General features: G+C 37.0%; 1 protein-coding gene across 2 annotated transcripts in view; it reads right to left on the bottom strand.

Moving 5' to 3' along the window:
- CCSER1 (coiled-coil serine rich protein 1) overlaps nt 1-25,419 on the bottom strand; it is a 722,557-nt gene that overhangs the window by 135,183 nt on the left and 561,955 nt on the right. Inside the window, exon 10 of one of the 2 annotated variants that reach the window (XM_037379393.1) lies at nt 11,420-11,465. The exons of the other annotated variant lie outside the window; for it this stretch is intronic. Coding sequence (XP_037235290.1) covers nt 11,420-11,465 — 46 coding nt within the window. The remainder of the gene's footprint in view (nt 1-11,419; nt 11,466-25,419) is intronic. 2 annotated transcript variants of the gene reach the window in all.

Below are 25,419 nucleotides of genomic sequence, written 5' to 3'. Positions count from 1 at the left end.
TCTTCAGCTATCCTGTCAGCACAGAGGAGGAGGTTTTTTACTGCCAAAACCTGTAATTTTAAAATAAGTAATAAAATCCCAGTATATATTTATTATATATGGTACAGTTCATTTTTACTACCTTAATTTTCACATATGTTTTCTTTGGAATTATGGTCTTTCGAAACCACAAAGATCAGATACGTAGGCAAATGTCAACAAATATAAATTATTTTAAAATAAAATTCTGAAAGCAAAACCTCTATATAATACACTATTTTAAACAACAAAACTAAGGCAATTATTGGCCTTTTGAAGAGAAGGGATGTAAAAATTATTATTGCTTTATAGAAAAGCTTAACGAGGTTTGTAGTGAGTACTGCTTTTATTGTATTTTCTTATAACAAATGCTTGAAATAGCTTCCAGAGAACATTCAGCAGATATTTAATTCCCAACAACAGATGACTAACAAAGCACATAAAACCCTCTCATTCTCTTCCTGTATGTTTGAGCTTCAGCAGTATGACCAAATGACAACAATGAATTGACTTTTCAATAAAAATAAAGTACATACTTTCCAGATGTTAGAAATGAGTGGATGTAAAGGAAGGAAAGCTTATTAGAAAAATAACTCAAAGAGGAATGATAGATAAATTCAGTTGATATATTGTATAAAGTATTATATATATTGCTACTTAAAATCGCACTATACCAAATGTTCATTTTTAACAAACCATACTACATTATTTGTATTTATAGTTCCTATGGGTGAACTTGATAAATACCCATGAATAATTCAAGCATTACTAATGTCTTGCTTCATCACATTAAAAACAAGTAATTCTAATTAGTGATCTATGAAGCATATAAAATCTATGCATCTTATAGGAAAATGACAAAATGAATTAAAAAAAAAGGGACAAGGAGAGGGAATAATAGAGTAGATCATTTGTCCAGCTTCTCTGTAGAAAGGTACAGACTGTGTTATGTCTGCAAGGGACAGAACAGCAAAGGGTGCATTGCAAGCATACGTGTGTGGCATGGAGTAACGGTGAATATTTTTATTCCAACTTTTAACTCTTTTACAACCATCTAAAGCAAAATATCTATCAGACTGCTTTTTCTACTGTTGAAAGAATGCAAAATCCATTGCAATTGCACATGCCTAATCTTAGAAGGGAAATCTGGGGAAAAAAATCATGCCATCTGTACTAGATGTTGATTAAAAGGTGGCATTTTTAAATCTATCCAATGGACCTTAATACAATACAGAAAACTGTTAATAGTTTAATAGCTCTAACAGAAGAGCAACGAACGGCATCATTCATTATTCAGCCTATATACACCTAAAGTTATGCCAAAACAAAACATGTTCATGGTATCTCTAGTCATAAATGCAAACAGCTGTACACAATAAATGTAGTTTCATAGAATTTCTCCACTGCATTAAACATAGTCTAATGGAAATAGCTTGAAAACTTTTTAATACTGACTTGCTTATTAAGCCATTCAGTAATTTAAATAACCACCTTCAGCAGTCCCAAATTTCATTAATCCTCTGAAGACAGAACTACTGACCAAAAAAATTAATACAATAGTTTTTAATTTAACTACATATGAGAGAAAAGCACTATTCATTACAACAGTGACTCAAAAAGTAAATACAGTCTCCATAATTGTAAATGTTGAATATCACCTAAGGTAACTAAAATACAAGTGTGTAAGCTGTTTAGTCTTCATCATAAAATGATGTTGCAGTTCCTCATATCATAACATTTTTTTCATTACTGCACATATTTTAAATCAAAAGAACATGGGTCAACATTTTCTTTAGTTTACATTCTGCCTGAGATTGTTTCACTTAAGTCTGTTCCAACATCAGTGAGAAGACCAGTTGTCTGACACAAAGATCCTGAGAAAGAGGCTTTTAGCTGCAGGTTTTACATTTTCTCAGCAGATAATGTTCATTGTTCACGTCCATCCTAACACATCCTTTCTCTACCACAGTTTCTTTGATTGGAAGATTTATCTTGCATTGCTATATGCTCTGCTACGTGACTATACTCATCAGTGAGCTAAAGCATCAATTTTCTACAAGTTCTTTTTCTTCCTTTTCCTGATGCTTTCCTTACATAAACATCTGATAACTATGTGATCAACAGAATGTTTACAATAATTGAACAACTAAGCTGCTAGTAAGAAAAAATTTTCACAGCAAAATTTAACAATAGGCAATTTGAAAGTATGTCTTGCTATTACTATAGCCCAGTAGATGGTCACCTGGAGAAAGTGACGGGTTTTTTTCATGGAAGGGTCCAGGAACAGCAGTGGTATTACATTGGTCTAAAGGGCAAGTACTGAATGAGGAAGGTTACTCCACTGACAAAGCATATGCTAGCACATGCCTATACTAGCAAGTCATTAAATTCCAAAACAGTTGTAAAAAAAAATAAAAAATCTGTCAGATTTTAGATCATTCACTAATAGGAAATAGGATTACTTTGATAGGTAAAATATTCAGAATAAATGAATCACTGAGTTTACTCCTGATAGAGATCTGTCAGATATTCAATTATATGACTCAAAATAGAGTTAGGTAAATAAGGGACTCTTCAGTTTGATGCCTGAATGAAAAGATCAGATTAATCAGAAAAATCTTGTTAGGCCTAAAACGAAATCTTACTTTAATTGAAGAATTATTTAGCATGTTAACCTTATTTTTAGGTTAGGAGAAAAGTATCACCACTTCGAAAAATCATTCTCATCTAAAAAACTTGAAACCAACCATTAACTTCTTAAAAAAAGAAAAAAAAAATCAGTTGTTTTAGTAGCTGAAGTTTCTTAGATTAACTGCATAGGAATTTGCAAACAGAAAAAAACCTTTAAAGACAGGTGCAGCTTCAGGGGACTGCATTTTTTCCCCTTTTTACCCAGCTCTGCCAGTGCTCCCCAGACTGCAGAAGCACTGGCTGGAAGGGGCCTCTGAAGGTCACCTTGTCCAGCCTCCTGCCTGGGACTACCACCAACTCCAGGTGAGCTCTGTCATGCCTCTGCCTGGTCAAGTCTTGAAAACCTTTGAAGATGGAGATTTTTCAACCCAAGTGACCTGTCCCAGAGCTGCACTACCCTCCTTGCAAAAATTTCTTCCTAACGTCCAGTTTGTACCTGCCAAGCTGTAATTTATGGCCTGCATCCCTTGCTGCATCATCTGGCACGATCAAGTAACTCAACCAGCGAGTAAGCTCTCTTAACGAACTATGGTTAAAAGCCATCTTTTTGCAGACACAAGCTCCAGCATTAGAGGTATAGTACTGAAAGCTCCCTCAGATCATGTAGAAGCTTCATGAGTTTCTGTAGAAAATACAGAGCTCAGTCTTAAGTACAAGTATTTATAATTTTAATTATATACATTTTTCTGAGGTGTTACAGCACGAGAGGTCTTACAGATCTTCTTCCCTCCTGCAGTGACCACAGACGTAGTCACCACAGAATTTACTCCTGGAAATGCAAAAAAAAATATAGGGTGTAAACAACACTGTCTGTTGGAGGCTGCCATTTCAGCTCATTTTCATGGGGGGGGGGTGGGGGGTGGGGGGGTGTGTGGAACTTACAAAAACCCAGAAGACTAAAGAGTTTCATATTGTAATTACTTTACAACACTTTTGTAATAATTAAGTATATTTTACAGATGTCTTGAAGACAGAACTTCCAAAAACATACAATTACAGCTACCTGAAGTAGTTCCAGAAACCCAGAGAGGAACGCTTTCTCTTTAAAATTATTGAGTGTTTTAAAATTAATTTAGCAAAAGCTACCTAATTTCAATGGATTCCCTTAGTTTTCACCTTTTAAATTTAAAAAGAAGCATAAAAGAATGTGTCTCATTTTTACACACTATAATGGCAGCAAAAAAAGAAACAACAAACAGAAGAAGCAATTTCTCAAGTTCATTGCTTTTTTAGTCTCCCTTGATTAAGGTGTAATCAACTCTGTGAATGCAAAGCAGGACAGGAATAACTGATTATGTCTGAATTTGGTGAATTTTACCCTGATAAGACTATTTACTTCAATGATGACAGATTAAGTCTTTGAAGGACTACTTTGTTTGAACTGGACACAGTATCTGGGTTTTAATACAATTATGACCATGGTGTTTTTTCTGTGCTCAAGGATAAGATATCCAAGGTGGCAACAATGTATTTGCTTTATTTCTTCTTCCATATTCAGGTGTAGTATGCACATCAAACTTGAAGACTTTTAATGTATCGCTGTACATATGTCTAATAAATACTATTCTCCCTCATGAAGCACAAACTGCTGAACACAAAAATTCATTTTTCTAAATTCCTTAATGCTGTCAGGTAAAGAAACACATCCCTTGGTGTAATACCCTGTTTGGGGAGTTCTGTGCTAGCACGATCTAAATGCAATATAAATTATTTTTCTAAGAAGAAATCCTTCTTTTAAATCATGGAATTAAGAAACAAAGACAAATAAAACTCACATGCTAAGCTATAACATAAAAACTTTTTAATTCTATTCTACATCTAAGTTCCATGTTTTATTGAGTGGGTTCCAAATTTGCTTAAATGAATTCTCCAGTCCCCAACGTTTTAAAATAATAAGTTTTTAAAAACTTTCACTGTGGTAATATTTGTTTCCATAGAAACAGGACTGAAAGCAGGAGCTGCTCTTAAAAGAATTAGAATTCTCTCCCAGAAATGAAAGACTTAAAAATAATAACATATTAATAAAGCTATTGTCAGAATATATATTTTATCATTTTGGAAAAACAGAGCATGATCTTACATCCACTGGAGTTAATAGGACTATAATTTGTGATTACAATAGAATAAACCTAAATCACTGAGAACATATTACTGAGCTAAAATAATAGATCAAAAGATTATTCAGTTAAAGGGATAATTTTCTAATGAAGTTTTAAATTAAATTTAGCAGGTGACTATCAGTTGAGGCCATTTTTAGAAATATTACAATGAAGAATTATGAGCCAAAAACGTTAAACAATAGATACTAAGGATTATTACTATTCACATAATTCATTTCTATTACCGTTGCTTAATTTTTTTGAGAGTGAATTACTTCATTAAAATCTGATTTTACAGCCAGCCAGGTGCATTTCTAAGATCCAGCCACACAGTAAAGGAACATATGGACATCACGCTGGCATAAACCTAAACTTCTATAGGATTAAGAACATATATATTTTATAGTAATTAGTTTTGCTTTTTTCCTCACAGAAGTCTTTCTAAGTGCACTTGTCTGCGTACCTTGTAAACATTCAAGCATCTCCTGTAAGAAAATTAGTAACTTAAGAAATAATAATTTACCTCCCCCAAACTCATAACTCCAAACAGAATCTTGAAGAAAGAATGTATCCAGGATGGGCTTGCAGTTACTAAGGTTCCTGAACGCATGCAAATCTCACCTCTGCAGAGTTCTGCTGAGTTAAAGAGTTACTCGGGTTCACTGATGCACAACTATAATTTTTAAGTCTGAAATGATAGACAAGGACAACTTTTTTCTCCTTTGCATCCACTCCAACCACTTCACTCTCTGGATCAGCTTCTGTTATACTACACATATATAGTACTAGAAGAGCAACAAAGCTGGTGAAGGGTCTAGAGAGCAAGTCCTACGAGAAGCAGCTGAGAGAACTGGAGTTGTTTAGCTTGGAGAAAAGGAGGTTCAGGGGAGACCTTATTGTTCTACAACTACCTGAAAGGAGGCTGTAGGGAGGTGGGCGTTGGTCTCTTCTCCCAAGTAGTAAACAATAGGACAAGAGGAAACTGCCTCAAATTGCACCAGGGGAGGTTTAGATTGGATCTGAGGAACCATTTCTTCACTGGCAAGCACTGGAAGAGGCTTCCTAGGGAGGTGGTTGAGTCACCAACCCTGGAGGTATTTATAAGATGTGTAGATGTGGTGCTTAGGGACATGGTTTAGTGGTGGACTTTGTAGTGACAGGCTAATTGTTGGACTGAGTCTTAAGGGTCTTTTCCAACCTAAATGATTCTACGATTAAGGCAGACACAGCCTTTGATAGCTCAGGTTTGAGTAAGGCTTGGGGATTTACAGTCTCCACAGCTCAAAGAGGCCCAAGAAATCAGTATTGGTCACAGCGACAGCAGCACCCAGGGTTTGGCAGGGTAATTACCATCAAGTTTGGAAGGAAGCATGGCAAAAAGAAAATCTGAACAGCTTCAGACTTCAAGCATTCTTCCAGGTTTTCTACTACTGAGGAATCAAGTAAAGCCGCTGCAATTCTCCTACACAAGGTGTGTACATAACTTTTCCTAGAGCTGACTAAAATTGCACATTCTGTGACACATACAAAATATTTTCATCTTCAAAGGTTAATTCTTTACCTTTTCAACAGTTAATTACTTATACTGCTGTTCTCAATCTGCCATTCTGCTGCACATACCTGGTCAAACCCTTCAAGTTATCCTGAAGCCACCAACCTAGCTAGGCTGACTAGCTTGAATAACATTGTCATCGTAAATTTTACTATGTAAATACCTTCGTTATTATTCTGAAAGATGAAATAGGTATTTGAATAATTTCAAGATGAAACCTGTCAAACAAGTGATACCAGTCTTACTACAGACTTTGAGACCCATCACTGAAACTGGTGACCCTGTGTAAAATTAAGACATTTAGCATTTTCTTAGTCAGATGTTCAGTCTAGAGAACTTGTATCTGTCTTACAGTTGGGGTGAGTTTCACACCCTTCTGTGAGGGTGAAATTTCCTTACAAAGCTCAAAGCCCACCAATTTATTTTCCTATGCTCACAGGTTTTATCATACATAGAATAGAATTCTGACAGACAAACCTTTGCAGAAAATACCATGGTTGGACTTTATAAACGTGCATGTATTTTTAATAAGTTTTTTTAGCCATTACTTTAACTGAACTACTACTCACATCTCTTGACTCCATATATTTTGATCAACTCTACAAGAAAATGACTGCCAGTACTTTCTTCCTAAAAATCTATTTTTTACTAGCAGGTTAGCCAACTCATTTCTAAATTTCTTTAAAATTCTGAAAGACATTTTAAAACTTTTAATTTGCAACTTACACATTTACCATCACCACCTCAGGGTTTTTTTTAGCTCTGTATTAGAAAACCACTCCCATGAAAAAGGTTTCTTCCTCCACAATGCACCATGACTCAAGAAAACATTTAACTTGTCAGTATAGCATCTACTTTCCTTGTTTTCTCCCTCTGGCTGACCAAAGAAGCTATCCACTCCTTTGAAATATACTGACAGTGGGGAAGTACTTCTTTAAGATTATTTTATTACTTGAACTATCTATAGTATGTAGAATGGAAATTACAAGAGTTAAATTCCTATTTTCTGCTATAATTTATGCCTTTAAAAAACCCACCATGGCTGAATTTAAAACTTTGAAGTATTTATGCTTGCACCAAGTAATTAAGCTTTTCTTTGTGAGCTGATAACATTAAAGTGTCATTTAACAAAAAACTAAGGATTTCACTTCCTTTAATTTTGATGTTAGGTTCATTTATTTTTAACAGTGAATTCACCGTTACATGAAATACCCAGCCTAAAGGTTGGTTTAACTCCGGTAGATTTTGGCACTTGGCTTCTCCTTAGATGGTATGAAATTATTTGGATACAATATGACTATTTCAAGTGTCTGAACCAATTTGTTCTGTTTGCAAAGTTGATTGTCAGGTACCATGTAACTGTATTGATTTTTGTTGAGATTCTACTGTCTTTCAGGAATATCTATTTTATCAAGGGTTTTTCTTTGATATTTCTTCTCACTGATTTCTTCTTCTAAAGTAGTGGTAATCAAAAGTGGTAAGCATTTTTCATTCCCTGAATTACATGTAAATGATAATACGTTTTCTGAAAAGGTACTGCCCACTGTCACCTTCAGTTGGCAGCTACTTAAAGTTTGAGGACATTACACGTTAAACAAGGAAACTGTTCAGAATAAAAAGTCTTGATAAAAAGTACCGTAGATATAAAAAAAAAAGTTAAAGCTTTGTCATCTGGTACACAGCCCACTAGTTTAATCCAATGGTCCAATGGTTTAACAACGGATATAAACTTAAAACCTTTACTTTAAACCATTATGTATTTTTGCAGGACAAAAGTGGAGTTTAAAGGAAACTGCAATGAAAAAGTGTATTTTCAGAATTATGGGGTTTGCTCATCTTCACATAATATGCAAATAAAATGTTCCAGCAGTTTACACTGCACAGTATACCAGTTTCACTGGTGCATTTGTGCTTCTTTTCTGTGTAATGAACAAGTGACAGGAAAAAAATACAATAGCTTGTCTGTCCCTAGAGCAATTATACTGCAGATCTGCCCAAAAAACCAGGAGACACTTTTTTTTTTTTTTTGACACAACATTTTATTTAGTCTTAATTGTATTTTGTTAATCTGTATTTTTCTTTTACGTCAACAGTACTCCAATGGCTAAAGCGGGGTCATATAGCTATCACTGAACTTCTGATGACATCTGTATTCACTCTAGACTCTCCATTCATTTTGTCCTCTGTCTTTACATCTTATTTTGTTGATAATCACAAATGATCTCACATTTGCGGTGAGTTTGGATTATATGTTCCTTTATTTCTGCTTCTGCTGGTGTCTTCATCGTAAAACAGAAATGAAGATGCAACTTACTCCATTTCAAAAGGCATGTTCATGTCTTGTGTAAAGCAGTCTTAACTCCTATATTGGAATCTATTAATTATCCTTGTACTAAGTGTCTCATAGTTTGTATTCAGACTGTTAAAATGCCCCATCAGTAGAAGCTTGTTATTTTGAAATGTTATATAGACAGCATCTTAGTCTCAACTACTCATTACCTTGCCACAGTTCCCCAGCAGCTTCTTTGGACCCTGGGCTACAAGAGGAAATGTCATAACACAGCACTGGCCCAGATGCCACTCAATGTCTATGACATCTTCGAATGCCCAGAGGTGCATGACTTCCCGGTGACCCGCAACACCACCATCAAGCCTACCCTGCTCACTCTGGAGGCGAAGCAGCCACAAGTCCCCAGTAGTCTAAAACATCTTGTGACAACTCAGATCAAATTAATTTTGCCTCTTGTATTGCAGTAGATTTACTGTAGGATCCCTGGTAACACCAATTGGAAGAAAACACAGCCTAACTTTCAGTATCTATGTGACAGGACACAGTAGCATTCCTGCTCTGGATTCCCAGGCATTCCCATTTCCCACTTTTGTACGTGAACAATAATAATCTTCAACACTTTGCAAGGACCAGAAAAGTTACCACTAATTTCTGGAAGACAAGTTTAGGATGTTCAAGCTCTATTTTAGCTTGCCGTTAGAAGAACTTTACCATAACATATTCATAGCTCCATATAATCTTTGCCTCCCAGTATACATAAAAGCAGAAAACAGCTGGCTGAAATAATCCAGCACCACCTTGTTTTCCCTCCTAATGTCACAGATTTTCATATATATGTCTTTATTTTGCTTTCATTTGCTTCACAGTTAAGCCACTGCTACACTCAACATATGCAGTTTTAAACCCACTTCTCCCATCCCACCATTTCAGTGATTTAGTTTTACTGTTAAATCATCAGCTAATCTTGGAGATTCTGACCACTTCTTCCAAACTATTCATGCATATATTTAACCCAACCATTATCCATTCCTCTGTTTACTTCACAGCTCTGCATCTTTATTTAGGTACAAAAATCTTATCCTGTCTTTGCCAGATAAAACATTTTCCGCCCTTCCCACACCTTCCCTTATGTTCAAATCCCAGACACATCATTACATGACACTCGGTCGTTCATCTCAAACAGGGGCTCTGCACAAGGAAGCTGTCAACAGTGGTACTGTGCACACTTCCGATTATTTAAAACTAAGCATGTTAAAGGCATGTTATTATGTCACTGAGCTTCTGAAGTCTTCACTGATGTTGTTAATCACGTAGACCAGTCACAGGATTAATTTAAATGGAAGTAAGGCAGGCAGCAATTTGAATTTTCAATTTAGTAGACTTCTAAGTGTCATACATATATATATATTGATAAAAATAACTTCAGCATTGTTTTTCTGAAGGATTCAATGAGAATATTAATTCTTTTGACCATACCTTAAAATAACTCTAACAGGAGCATAATTGTATTTCATGAAGTGTTTCCTCTTGACAATTTTTCTCCCCTTAGATATACCCAATAGAATAGGAACATCTTAAATAATTGCACAAAAGAAAAGGACAGTCATATACAGATCATACTTTTTGTTACTTTGGTAAGACCCACACTCATAGACAAATATTTTACATTTTCTTATGAATACACAAGAGCAGCATCAGTGAATTTATGCAAGCAACATGTTTCAAGACTGCCAACAATGAAGCATCGTTCAAACTGCACTGTATTTTATGAATAAGCCTGTAATGTTATATTCTAATGAATCTATTTGACATTCAGTGGTGTGATGCAGTGCAAAGTAATTTTAATAATGCAGTGCATGGCTGTAGCTTATTATATGCATATGGAAGACACCAATGTCTTTAGGATGGACATTTAACTCAAGGTAGGAGGAGAGAGACAGAAATAGACTCAAGGAATGTAAGAAAGTCCTCATCTCAAAGTCTGATGGTATTCTGAGAATCTATGTATTCAATATACACACTCACACACGCACACTGTTAAAGCAGCAGAGAGATCATTTGGAATTAGAATGTAAGCCTTTCTCTTATTTTAAAAAAATTAACACATTATTTTTGCAATTTCTCAGGTTTTTGGGTGGACAACAGGGGAAATTATTTTAATTTAAAAGAAATATTATCTATTGTCAATATTTCCAATGGATTTAAGGAAAACAATGAATAAGATTCCTCTACAAAGGTTCACTTTCCTCCCCAGCTCAGGGGATGGACTTGTTCCACAAATTAATTAGAAAGAAAGTCTTATAAAAAATACAGCTGGTCTCAGTAATGTCTGCCTTGCACCATATTGTTTGATTTTCTATATCTTAGTTTTTTGAGATCCAGATTCTTTTTTGTTTGCACAATGGAAAGAATAATTTGAAGAATAAGAAAGAGATTCTTCAGTTTTAACAATGCTACTCATCAATATGTTGAACACATGATCTGAGGATATTATTCCCCTCCAGACTTTGAGTCATTATGGTATTTTCTTCCCTTATTGCAACTCTAGTGCACAGCGCAGCCCCAATTCATGATGTGTTGGACAAAACGCAACAAAGAAATAAAGAAGGGGTCAATAGAAGCTGTTAGCTACAAACACATTACAGGCAATATACAACACCAGTGGTTGGATATTGACCTCAGGGCATTAACTCTATATTAGCATGCCATGCTACAGCACATGAACACATAGTCATCTTTACAACACAGAGCGGAATTTAAGAGACTCACATAATTGCCTGCGAGAAGGTACAGGAGCACTTCCAAATGCTGTGCCCTGTAAATAAAACACATTTTTTTTTTTTTTGGAGCAAAGGATGTCAGATTAACAGCAGCAGCAAATGAAAAAAAAATGACAAGACATGAAGAAAATGAAGGCAGTGAAACAAAAGAGGCTGTTTAGATAGAGGAGCTTGTTATTACTAAAAAACCTGCAGTTCCTACTTTCAGATAAACATAAATTATTAGTTGAGAACGTTCTAAGAGTAATCCACACATCAGTGGACACAATGAACCAGAAAGAGAGAAAAAGAGAGAGAAAGCAGGCAGAAAAAAGTATCAGCATAAGACAGGCATGCTCACACTTGCCAGAAATTAAATTTGATGGAAAGAACAATGGACAGAATATATATAAAACTAATTCCTTGACAAAAATAAGAAGGTTTAATTACACCAATGTCTTAGCTGATACCATCACTGTTTGAAGGTAAAGTACATTTCAAACAGGTAGGAAGGAGAGCGAGTGCAGTACAGTTTGGTTCCTGCCACTTCGTCCTCATCTCTTCTCCAAAATCCTTTAACAAGTCCTCACTGGGTCAGTTTGATGACAAGTGATAGGAAGCACCTTTATTAAAACCCCGATCAATATACGCAGTATGCTTTTCCCGTAGATAATACACAAAAGATGAAGCAGTCTGTGGCAGCAATTACCACAAATCTCTGAAATACCAACCGTGCATGGAAAGAACATATGAAACAAATGCCAAGCAAGTCATACCAGTTGGGATATGTAAGGAAGCCTCTTCTCAATGCAATCCTCTATCCCCACTCCCTGCCCACCCCCACCCCCCGCCAAGGCCAGAAAAACAAACTCATCACAGAAAGAGATTAAAAGAATGACTACATAAAGAGAAACTCTAGTGTATAAAATTTGAAGAGCAGGGTTAAAACAAACTATATTGTCTGATCTTTAATTCAGATCACTAATCAGAAATTTGCTTTGGCTTTGTGTCCAAGACTGCTTCCTCCTTCCCAATGTAAAAGGGTACACTGATCATTTGGACTGAGTAGTCGAGAATGACTAATTACAGTAATATTTAGACTGCATTTATTGCCTTAAAAAGAAATAACAAACCACAAAAATATAATAAAACACCTGAAACTTATGAGACTTGAGTGGAGCTTGGCTTCCTTTGAAGTAATTTTTACTTCTATCATCTTTTTGAATTCAAGGCTATGAACCTATTTACCAGGCATTTAGACAGTGCTAGGCATTTCTTCTTTGGGATCATTTTTTTTTTCCCCCAGGTTTTCTAAGATTCCATTTTCCTTTACCTAGTAAGAGTGAAGCAAATATATGCGTATCTCGAAAGCCCCATAGAGAAACCATCTTTACACCACTGCTCCCACATTACTTCATTTAAGGAAAGCCAGAATAATTCGTCACTTCAGAAGCCATGGCTATGCTGCTGAGACCACAGCTTGCTATGTTGTGGCCACGTGCAGTGCTGGGTAGCTCTGCAGAAGCCATTTGTCTCATTATGCCACAAGCTTATCACTCTGAGGCCAACTCCTTGAGGTCACAGTCAGCACAAGAAGTAGCCAAGGGAGCAAGCTGGGGTTAACTTGTGTTGGAGCAGCAAAAAACCCACCAGCTGCCTCCCTTGTTTCCAAGGTTGCATGGGTGCCAGGAAAAAGCAGTAAGCTCTCTTGTTTACCAGTGCAAGCAGGCAGTGTGCTCAAAGCCCTTTTCTCCAGGGCAAGCAGTGCCCTGCCAGTGCACTATCGCCAAATCCCACAGTTATCTGTGAAGTTATTTCAGCACTCCCAAAGTCCACCTTTCACCTCCAGCAAACTTATCAATGTAGCCAAAGGACAGCCTGGTTTGGGTACCAAACCAAATTGTACATTGGCACTTAAACCAGTTCTTCAGTGTCTGCTAAGGCTTTACCAATTATTTCCAGTGCTCTCTTAAATCTTTTGGAAACAAAATACAGTTATTTGCAATACTAAGAATACACCTATTCATCTAAAGCAAAGCTAGAAGTATTGAAGAACACACATTGCGGAAGGACAGCGTCCCCATTCTGCCAACTATATGCTATTCTGCTTTGCTTAAAGGCAGCTTTCTAAAAAAGCTGAGATCCTGTTGTCGTGTATCTTGCCTCCTCCCCTGGGCCACTCTACAATCTCAGGAGTCCCTGTGTAGAGTTGGGTGGATAAGCATCCCTTGACCATATCAGCCAGCACTCTTGCATGGCTGAGGTGGGGAACTGACTGTACCAGCAACGTTACCTATCTGAATTGTAACATCCCCTTATGGCCTTGTTACATTCTTTATCTGAATCGGAAAGGTATGGTACCACCATCACCAGAATTTGAAAATTCAAGTAATTACCAACTCCGGTTGTGGCCAGAACGGAAATTTGTTGTTGGCTAAAGCCAATCATCTCTGATCCTATACATGGCAGTCCTAAAGCGAGGCACTTTTGAGCGCTCCTGGACCACAGGGGGCTGCATCCAGCATCTGCCTCTGAATGAGATGCCTCTCAGAGCTTGCAAACTCCAAGGTTTGTGAAGTTAGGAGGACTGTTGCCAAAAGCTGATGATGGAGTCTGGGCTGACACGCCTACTCCTTGAGTCTCAACCCTTCACCCACTGAGAAATACAAAGGTATTTGACGTGAATATTTCACTGAACTCGAGGGGAACTTTTATAGCAGGTACATCATTGTACATTCATATATATATATGTACACATGCACACATTCATTTGTGTCTGAGTGCACGTGTGTGTGAATTGATTTTGGTACCTCATAACAAGTACAGAATGAATGTTACCATCTTGGATCCATGATTAATTTACTGTTGTGATTATAGTAAATCATATTGGTCTACTTTGTAAATGATAAATTAGTCAATGATTAAGTGCTGCTAAACTCTTGTGATCAACCTTAAACTGTGGATAAACCTTAGACAATCTTTTGATATAAACTGTTGTCCAAGTGTGAGACTGAGATTGGATGTAGCTGCACCTAAGCTCTATCAAGAGTTTAGAAAGCAAAGAAGTCCAATCTGAATCTCATGACTAAATAGAAGGGTGTGCCTTTCCCTTTTATATCTCCAGTCTCTGTGTAAATCATTCCAGCTTAATTTTAATTTGATTCTTCTTTGTGTGATATATCTAAGCAATAAGTAATAGCGGAAACCTTGCCATCAAATGTCATGAAGTCACACTCCCACAAATTCATATTAAAACTATTTCGCTAATACCTTTGTTGGTGATTCTTTAAGTGACCTAACTACTCACTTGCGACAGGTACACAGTGGTACCTGATATTATGGTGCCTCCTAAAAGTCAGTTTTCAGTTCATCATTTAAAGACATTGAAATGATTTGTGAAACCATATATAAAACCAAAAAGCACAAAGTAAATTCATCTGACAGTGGTTACCTGACTGCTTCCGTATTTAGCCGAAAGTATTTATTTTTTTCCTATGCTTTCAATGTGTACCATCTACATTTTCCCCTGCCATGCATCAAAAAGTAAACATTCAGACAGCCTTATCTTACACAAATCCATCAACCAAAGAATTGGGAATTTAATTATTCATAGTTAGTTGCTATTTTCACTACTGACACCGAGTACTGTATTTCTAATGACCATAATGCTCCTTTGAAAAGCAAGATGCCAATGCATTTGACTGCATTACTTCTTCATGTTTCTGATTTCCAAAGTAAATGGCCTTCCAAGAGGACAAGGATATATGCCTTTACCTTTTACCAAGCCTTCCTTTCCTTTCTTCCCCGCATACTCCAGAAATAAATGTTATCCTTCAGTACCATCTGGCACAATGATAAGGAGCGTTTTTCAAAACTAAGTCAAGTTTCAGACATTCTCCATGGAAAATCCAGGCTCTGCTGGAACTCTTTGTAGTTCCACAGCTTAATCTTGTACAGCTTTTTTTTCCTGTCTTCTCTGTGTGTAGTATAACACTTAATCCTAAAGGTTTCTAGGTTTCCATGATAGCCTCAGTGGTAAATACTATATTAAGTTTTCCAAATTCTCTGTGATTCCTAGAAATGTAGAGCGTTACACAGGAATAAGATAATGCTATTCATAATGCACAGGCATTGTAGATGACTCATAGTTACTAAGTTAATGATTTACAGAAGTTAGCACACTCTCAACTGAAGCTTCTAAGTGGCTAACCCTTCCCTAACTTTTTACTGCAGAATATTAACTAAGAGTTCACTTACAGAATTACATCTCCCAAAATATTGCTCTTAGTAACAGCAAAGTCTCAGTTTGGATTAATCTTTAAATACTATTGCAGGTATTATGTTCACCACAGGATGCTGATGTGTATAACAATTTCCATGCATCTTAAACCTATGACTTACATACATACCTGTGACTTATGTGTAACTCATTTTCACTTAAAATGTTTTTAAGTTCTTTTAAAGGGTACATAAAACATGCTAACAGTAGCACCTTCTAAACCTTTATTATGTAAATGCACAGAACAGAGGTACAGATTCAGCATCTTGGGATTACTGTGCACATTTTTTTTATTTTGATTGATCCCTCTGCCTATATCAGCTCAATGTCGCTCAAATTTTGAATGCTAAAAATCTCAGCAAGTCCATGATAAGACTGATGAGAAACAGGAAAAAAGTTTTAATGATGACTGTATTTTTCAGCTTTCCTAACCACTTTGAAAGGGTCTTTAGATCTAATTAATTTAACATACATAAATAAATATCTCTCTGCTAATTCATTTAACATGGAATTAATTTTAAAAATTATATTCTCTATATTAGTACTTACATTATGCTTCCAACAAATGTCAAAATAGTCCAATGAGTGCAATAAGTTACACTTCTTCAGCAGCCAACTAGTGTGTCAAAGGAAACTAAGGGCAGGGGGAGAAGTTGATTATGATTAGAGACCTTCTGGAGGGAAAGCTTAAAGTGACAGCCCCTCAATTTCACCTTTCAATATACATGTAAGGAGAAAATGGTCATCAGTCCCTGAAAAGTCAGAGCTCAGCAGACAAGAAAAAAATCCATCAAGCCTCTAGAAGTGAAGTTGCCAGGCTGCCTCATTTATAACACCTGGCCTATTCAGTGGACCAATAAGGGAAGTAACAGTTTTTACAACTGCTTTGCACGTAAACAAGTTTGCACAAGTACGATGAGAAGATACACTTGCCCAGGGCTTGATTCCTGCCTACTTCTTTCACTCTGTGGCACAAAAATGCCCAAGCATTGAGATTTCAGTCTGAAGTGCTTGCTGGCCTGCTGGCCTGGGAGCAGCCAGAGCTCATCCTCTAGGACTAAACTGCTAAACCTGTCAGCACCTTCTATTTGTTGATGCAAAGCACATTCAGATACCTTTGGGAAAAAAAAAATAATAAAAAAGGCTTAAATGATCTGTGCAACCATATCAATTTACTTAGTATTTACTATAGCATCAGATGCTGAACTCAGCACTAACCAGCTAGTTAACTTCTGTGCCATGCAATTCAGTGCTACAGTCTCTGTTCCTGATGAGCAAAAAATAAGAGAGGTTTTTATTTTCTTTCCTGCCTACGTGTAATATATCCTCAGCACCCTCTCATTGTTAATGCAGGAATGTTTGATTACCCAAGACATCCTCAAAGTGAATCTGGATTTTATGCACCAGACAAACAGATAGACTGTCATTCTGTTTACATTTCTTCAGTCAGTCATTTATAATTTCATTTCACTTCACTTTCAGAAATGCAATCAGAACACTACAAAACTCAGTTCTTTTTGAAAACACTATCAATTTTTAATCTTGTCAAGGTGAGAGTATGACACAGTTTCTGTCAGAAGTCACAGTTAAGTATTCACTGGAAGCTCCAATGAACTCCGCAAGGGAATCTGGCATTTAATTCCCACAGCTATATTTCTCACATCCACACATTGAACAAAACCAGTTACTGGCAGTTTTTTAAAGTAATGACCACAAATGCCAGCCAGCCTACATATTTGTTACTGTAGCTATACTGGAGCAACAGCAGCAAGGAAGTCCGGATGAAAAGGGTTCATAATGCAGTCTATTCAATGGAACAAAACATCCATGTATTAGTTTGCTGTTTGAATGAAGCCATTCAATAAAAATACTTTAGCAATTGCATACATTTCCTGCATCTCTCTGAACTTTGAAGTTATGAGTTCACCTGTTATTAACTGCATATAGCAACTAAAGTCCTCTGGGTTCACCTTGAGCAACTTGGAAGTCTGAGTACTGCAGTATATGAAATGATCAAATCAATTCAGCTGAACTGAATACCCCCCCCCCCGGTAGCATAACTACACAAATATTGCTGTTCTTTTTGTGTCACTTTCTATGAGGCATCTCCACAGAGATGTGTATTGACAACAGACCAATCAATGCCAGAAGAGAGCTCGCTACCCATCAAGTGAATGCTTTTCCTATAAATGCCCCTTTTTCTCTTACAGCACAAACCCACCTCTTACAGGGTTAAAAGAGTGCTAATTAAAAAAACCAACAACAACCAACAAACAAGAAAAAAAAAACCAAACAAAAAAACCCAAAACCCAAACCTACCACCCCTCCTCAACTCCAGATTATGATTTTTAAACAGACTACTCACAGCAGGCAATATTTTCCCTAGGCAAAGTACATAATACTTTGACATGAACTTTGAAAATTAACGTATCCCTTTTTCTCGTGACAGAAATTAGAGCGATAACTCAGAATATTTCACAACACTGCTAAGAATAAAAAGCACAGTCTTAAATGACAAGCTGTACTGAAATCTTAGTTATTACTACACAATAAATTGTTGAAGTGATCTTACAAGATTTCTGAAAGATAAGTCCTCGTCAATACATGATGGCATAATACCATTGATATGTAAGATCTCCCAGAGACAGAAAAAACTGCTAGAACACCACCAGATTCTCCTATAAGGGCAAAACATGCTCCTTTCACAAAAAGAGCAAATACTAAAATGGTAAGCTGTGCTCTGATATGACAGCTTTCACTTGTATCGTGCAGCACTTCACTGGTTGAGTACATCAATGAAATGATGCACCGAGTAGTGTGCTGCTGCTCCTGAGTTCATTAAAGGCTGCCTTGGATCTACTACTTTTCCATTGCAATGTCACTCTTAAAGGGTTCTAAAAAATATACTTAATTCAATATAATGACATTAGCAGGTCTCCAGATATTATGGTGCCACCACATTCTAAAACATGCAGTCTTTACCCAACTTCATGCCCTTTCTCCACAGTTTCAGTTTAGGTGCAAGAAATTTATTAATATGTTCTTGCTCACTGGATTTTACTGTGCACACTCAACCATTCGGAGCACAAATACCTCAAAAGCCCTTGCACAACCTAAGACCTATATCTAGCTCTCCAGTATCTCCTCTTAAAGTCACTTTAAGTTATCATAACATGATCCAAGGCCCCCTTGACATAAGTATTGCCTCTTCCAAATGTATTTGGAAAGTGATTTATAACAGTTGATTTTACCATGGGACTCCCTACTCGACTCCTCACCTTGGTACTAATATCCCACCACTTATTTTTCCATAAATGCCTGAGATGTCTGCTGCAAGTTTCTTAATTTGAATTCATGGAAGATCACTCATTTTGTTTTTAAGATTTTTTCCATTTTTATAGAAAATCTTGCTTTTGTCACTTCACCTATATTTGTGTGAGATGATTCAACGGGACTTATGTTTGTTAGGATAGCTCTTCCCTGTTTTCCACGTGAAATTCATATAATGTCTTTTAGTCTTCACTCCATTTCTCATTTTAAAAAAATCCCCTTTAAAATTCTAAGTGCTGAAATCACTTCTACTTAGTAGAAAACATCCATCCTTCAGGCTCATTTTGACAAGTTGAAGAAATGCTCATTTGAATACAGAGGGGTGGAGAGTTTGATACACTGGAAGAATAATCATCTGCATAAATATAAATGAAAATTTGTAGTCAAAGTAGTACTACTAAAGACAAAGACCAAGACTTTAAAGCAAAACTCACGCAAAACAGGAAATCTTTTTCCTTTCAGACGGAGATTAGAAAATACTACCAAAAAAAAAAAAAAAAAAAAGAAAAAAAGGCAAAAAAAAGCCCCACTACTTTTCACAAGCAATTGTTTACAACTTAATCTCTTTTATAGCATTATCCAACTTCAATAACACCCAACATTGTCTTTACAATCCCTCTGATGAAAAACTGCTTGTCATTTGTGTCTTTTTCCTTTATTAGATTTCAGATTGCAATGTGTTTTACCTTAAATGAAGAAACAAGAAAAAAATATTTTGTTCCTAAGGTGGCCTGAAATACCACAAGGCCTTCTTACAACTCCAAAATATTTAAAGCTATGTGCAATTGAAGGTGATAGCACAGCAATCCCACGTATATATATATATTTTTTAAAGTTATGCCCAGGTATGAACAAAATTACTAAAAGAAAATAGCCTGAAAAGCAAATGCAGCTCCATAGTCTACAGGTATATTAATACAAATATGTTCCTCCTCCAAACACCTTCCAAACTGGAGTTATAGCTCAATAAGAAAGACATATTTCCATCTTAAAGTTATCAATAAATATTTTAGTAGCAGTCTCTTGGCACATTTTCAACTCTGAACCAACAATTACATGCACTTTTCAGCAATCTGCTTCCACATATAAGTGAAAGATCCTAAAATACACTTTCACACCACATTTTGGATTGCAATCTCATAAGGCCAAACTATACATACTACATTACATCTAGATACAATCAGGCAAGGCAGTAATAGTTTTTCTGGGTACCTACAGTCCCTTACATGATAGCAATAGGATAATTTTTTGAAATGGATAATCCAACTAGCTAGCTTGAATTTGTTAATTGAATGCTTCCTTGCCACTATCTTACTAGCAACAACAATCTGCTCAAATTGCTTACGTGGAAATTTCTTATAAATTGTGAATTTGTATGCCTCAACATCTGCTGAAATACTGTTCTTCCATTTAAAAAAATAACACTGTAATTTGTAAACATAGTAAAAAAGTCCATGAAATAGGAAAATATTAACTCATTTGCAGACATCTCATTCACGCTAGAGATGTTATGATTTCTGAATCACTTTATGACCTGTCTGTCTTTACCCTCTCAGGGGACTTGACTTAAAAGAACTTGAATTTAGCTATTGCTGCCTTCAAGCTTGTACAAGTCGTTTTAAATATACCCTATTTTGCTTATTTAAGTCTTTCATGAACTTGGTCTTACAAATCCCCTAGGCGCTATTGGCTACTGACATCTTTCATTTAGGGCTTATTAACTGTACTCACTTCAGTAAAAGTGTTTCTATTTTAGGGCTGTCCTTTGTAAATTCAGACTGAAATTGCTGGGCATCCTCAGTACTTGGTCAGCTTCCACCCCTTCTCTTGTTCTCATCAGCCGAACGTCGCTCTTCTGCTGACAATGTGATCCAGGTTGATAGCATGTATTTAGATCCTCTTGCACTCATTTTTGTAAAACTGGGAACTTTTTGTCTGCTTCTACCTTGTTTGTAACTATGATACCCAGTTCTGCAACATGATGTTCAGCCATTGTTTGGCAAACATAAAAGACCCCATTAAAATTATCATCAACAACAAAAAAAGGAATTAACTACATTACACAGCAAGTCAATTTAGCATATCTTTTAAGGACAATTAGAAGCCTTCTCTGCAATGAATTGTCGCATACATTAGATTGTGTCACAGACAAATAAAAACCTCACTGTTTAATATTTTTTTTTTATGTCAGAAAAATATATTTTGCTGGTATTACAGGACTGTAGGTGGCTTAAAGAGTAATAGGTACCTCACTGCCTCCCAGAGTGCGTTAACTTTCTAATGGGTGGATGTAATTTCTTATGTCAACCATTTGGCTGGAAGCAACACCTGGTGGGTGTATCTGATATTGTCCAGGAATATCCGAGTAACAGTAACTCCGAGACATGGATACAGAGGGCTTTTTTTAAAAAAAAACCCTGATTTTACTTAACCCTAAATTACTCCCTGCTTCATCACAGGAAAACTCTTGATTCAAAGGGAAGCAAAAAGGCAAATTATTTTGTTTGTGAAATTATTATTTTTTTTACTTCCCATTCATAGCTGCTGCACTTTTGTTTACAAAACTGGCTTCATATATGCACATATGCACATGTATACAAAGTGTATCCAGAACATACAAGTAACACTTTAAAAATGTGCACGGTGTAGATGTATGCACATCCTATTGACCGATTATCACAGAACCTGCACCATTCTGTTTGGAAGAGGCGTCAGCTGGTCATCTAGCTCTCCCTCCTGCTCAAAGCCAGGTGTTAACAATGAATTCTAACTTAACCACCCCCAAATTAAAAATTCACTAGAGAAAGGGCAGAGGCCATTGGATGATTATATCTACATCAGAATATGACACTGTGGTAAATGTTTGTATAAAGCTTAATGGAATGCCTAGAGATTAACATTGCCATTTTAATTTAGTCAAAACCTAATGCTGAAGCACATGTTTACCGCTGCCTTTTCAGCTCATATTTCCACAGCGCTCCTTTATTTCTAAAAATAAACACCAAAAAATCCCAATCTCCTGTGCTTTCGTAAAAAAAAAAAAAAAACACACAAAACCGTGTTAATGCTAAATAGAATTACAGGCCAATGAACAATAAGCGTGTGAAATTTAGACTTTTCTCCCAACTACAAACTGCAAACCTATCTACATACTTAGAATGTGCAGACCTGCAACATTTGCTTTGCCACATTAAATAAATACTTCCACAGTTCTGTATACTATTTTCTGTAACAGTCTATGTTTGAAATATCCCAGCAAGACAAACTAATTTTCTTATTTTCAAGGGGTGAATATGGAATTTGTACAAATCACCATGAAAGTGATTACCACTGCAGGTTTCAATGTGATTACATTAGAGGTCTGACCAAAAGTCACTGGAAATCTTTCACATTTGAGAGTACTTTCGTCTTGTGCAAGCTCAAATATAGTGTGGAGCTCTTTTTCCATATATGTGTTGTTCACATGAAGTCAGACACTCACAGTACTCGAGCTGTATGAGAATTTTTTAAAAAGCTCTTATTTAACCGGGTTCATTTTAATTTTATCTGTCACAAATAGCAAGTAGGTAACATGAATAGCATGATAACACAAGTAACATGAGTTAAATTAATTTGATGGCTCAATCAGGAAAAACAAGGATTATCTAAAAAAATCGCATGATTATACACAAGCAAAAGGCAAGACTGGCAAGGAAGAAAAGAAATAGATATTAGGAGATGAAAAAAATATTAGCATGAAAGCAATTGCCATCAGATCAGTACTTGATGGCCTTCATGAAACAGTGTTACTACTCCTGAACTGAACAGATAAATGCTGACATTACAACAAAAGACTACTGCAGGGGGATGGAGATGAGGTAGGCAGGGAAGGAGAAAACATCCTTCAAACAGATAGAAATATATTTTTTTTCAGACTGTTGATTCAGCTTCATTTCAGAAACAAATTATAAATAAAACCACACACCATACAAGAAAAGGGACAAGATTCTGGACACATGTCATTTTGATTTTTATTTTATGGGCAGTGTGACAAGCTTCAAACTGCCTGGTAGGAAATGTGTTAATCTCTAAGCTCCTGAAGACAATTCTCTTCCCTGTGTATTCTTTTCCCTTAAAAAGAAAACCCTTCTTTTTTGTTTTCAAAATAGGTTGATAAGAGCATCTTTCCCGTTGAACCTTACAAATAATAATTGGAAAAAACCCAACCAAAACAAACAGCAGGAAAATTAAAACAGCAAAAAAATGTATTATTCCTGTTCCTAAACCATAGCCTGATTGATGTGGGTTTTTTTCAGCTTCTGAATTAATAGAATAAAATATGATTCTTTGTTGAACAGATGGTCAATCATGGGAGTTTGCTATTATATTTAGCTTTGTTAACTGTTTCTTGGCTTTGATTTCATTTAATTTTACATATATACATATATATATAGTTAATTTGACTTATGCTTATCTGAGCAATACAGAGTTTCAGCTTTTTCGGCATGTCCAGATGGAGATCGGTGACAAGTGGGGTCCCTCAGGGGTCCGTATGTAACCAGTACTGTTCAGTATCTTCATCAGTGACAGAGACAGTGGGACTCAGTGCACCATCAGCAAGTTTGCAGATGACACGAATCCGAATGGTGTGGTTAACACACCTGAGGGATGGGATGCCACCCAGAGGGACCTGGAAAAGCTTGAGAAGTGGGCCTGTGTGAACCTCATGGGGTTTGAGAAGGCCAAGTGCAACATCCTGAATCAGGGCAACCCCAGTATCAATACAGGCTGGGGGATGAAGGGTTTGAGAGCAGCCCTGTGGAGAAGGACTTGGGGGTAGTGGTGGGTGAAAAGCTGGACATGAGCCGGCAATGTGCACTCACAGTCAAGAAAGCCAGTTGTATCCTGGGCTGCAAAAGAAGCGTGGCCAGCAGGTTAAAGAAGATGAATCTGTCCCTCTACTCTGCTCTTGTGAGATCCTACCTGAAGTCCAGCTCTAGAGTCCTCAGCACAGGAAAGATGTGTACCTGTTGGAGCGGGTCCAGAAGAGGGCCACAAAAATGATCAGAGGAATGGAACACCTCTCCTATGACGCAGTTATTCAGCCTGGATAAGAGAAGGCTCCACAGAGACCTTATTGTGGCCATTCAATAATTAAAGGGGGCTAATAAGAAAGATGTGGACAGACATTTCTACTACAGCTTGTTGCAGTAAGACAAGGTGTGAGGGTTTTAAACTAAAAGAGGGTAGATTCAGACTAGATGGAAAGAACTTGTTTATGATGAGGGTGGAAAAATACTGACACGTTGTCCAGAGAGGTGCTAGATGCCCCATCCCTGGAAACATTCAAGGTGAGGCTGGACAGGGCTCTGCACAACCCGGTCTAGTTGAAGATGTCCCTGCTCTTTGCAGGGGGTTGGAACTAGATCATCTTTTAAAGGTCCCTTCTAACCCAAATAATTTTGTGATTCTATCATTCTATGTAATGTAGGACTACCCGTCATCTTTTTAGAAAAGCCTTTTAGCATAGTGTTTCAACAGCATTTTAGCTGTTTATGGAGTTTATTGCAAAAAACCACAACACAACATTAAACATGGCTACAGGGAATAACTCTGTTACTGTCTGTCCTGGTTTCGGCTGGGATGGAGTTAATTTTCTCCTTGGTAGCTGGTGCAGTGCTGTGGTTTGGGTTCGGTGTGAGAACACTGCTGACAGCACACGGGTGGGTTTGGTTGCTGCTGGGTGAGGGTCAGACCCAGTCAAGGGTTTTTCAGTTTCTCTAGCCCTGCCAGCGAGAGGGCTGGGGGGCACGGGGAGCTGGGAGGGGACACAGCCAGGGCAGGTGACCTGAACTGGCCAAAGAGGTACCCCATACCATAGGATGTCATGCTTGGTATGTAAACCAGGGAGAGTTGGCTGGGGTCTGCCGATCGCAGCTCGGGGGCTGGATGGGCATCGGCCAGTGGGTGGTGAGCAACTGTATTGTTGATTGCTTTTCTTTTCTCCCTTCCCTTTGGATTCATTCCCCTCTGCTTCTCTATCCTTTTCATTATAGTTGTTATCACAATAATAATAATAGTTCTTATTTCAATTATTAAATTGTTCTTGTCTCAACCCCTGATTTTTACATCCCTTCCCAATTTCCTTCCCCATCACTCTGGGGAGGAGCAGGGGAGTGAGAGAGCAGCTGCGTGGTGCTTTTGTTACCACCTGGGGTTAAATCATGACACTAACCTGTGTGGTGCTATTACCACCTGAATGTTTCTGTTACTTGATTTTATACTTTCTTCAGTGTTGACGGCTGGCAAACCTTTCAGAAACACTCTCTCTATTCCATTCAGTCCTGTCCTTTCCTCAAAATTAATCTAGAAATACTCAGTCAAATGTTATTTTTTCCAACGTCTTCTACTCAAGTGCTTTC

This window comes from Falco rusticolus, chromosome 1 (genome assembly GCF_015220075.1).
Source record: "Falco rusticolus isolate bFalRus1 chromosome 1, bFalRus1.pri, whole genome shotgun sequence".
NCBI lineage: Eukaryota > Metazoa > Chordata > Aves > Falconiformes > Falconidae > Falco > Falco rusticolus.
The sequence above is the reverse complement of the archived record's forward strand: the minus strand, read 5'-3'. Positions and strand labels throughout refer to the sequence as shown.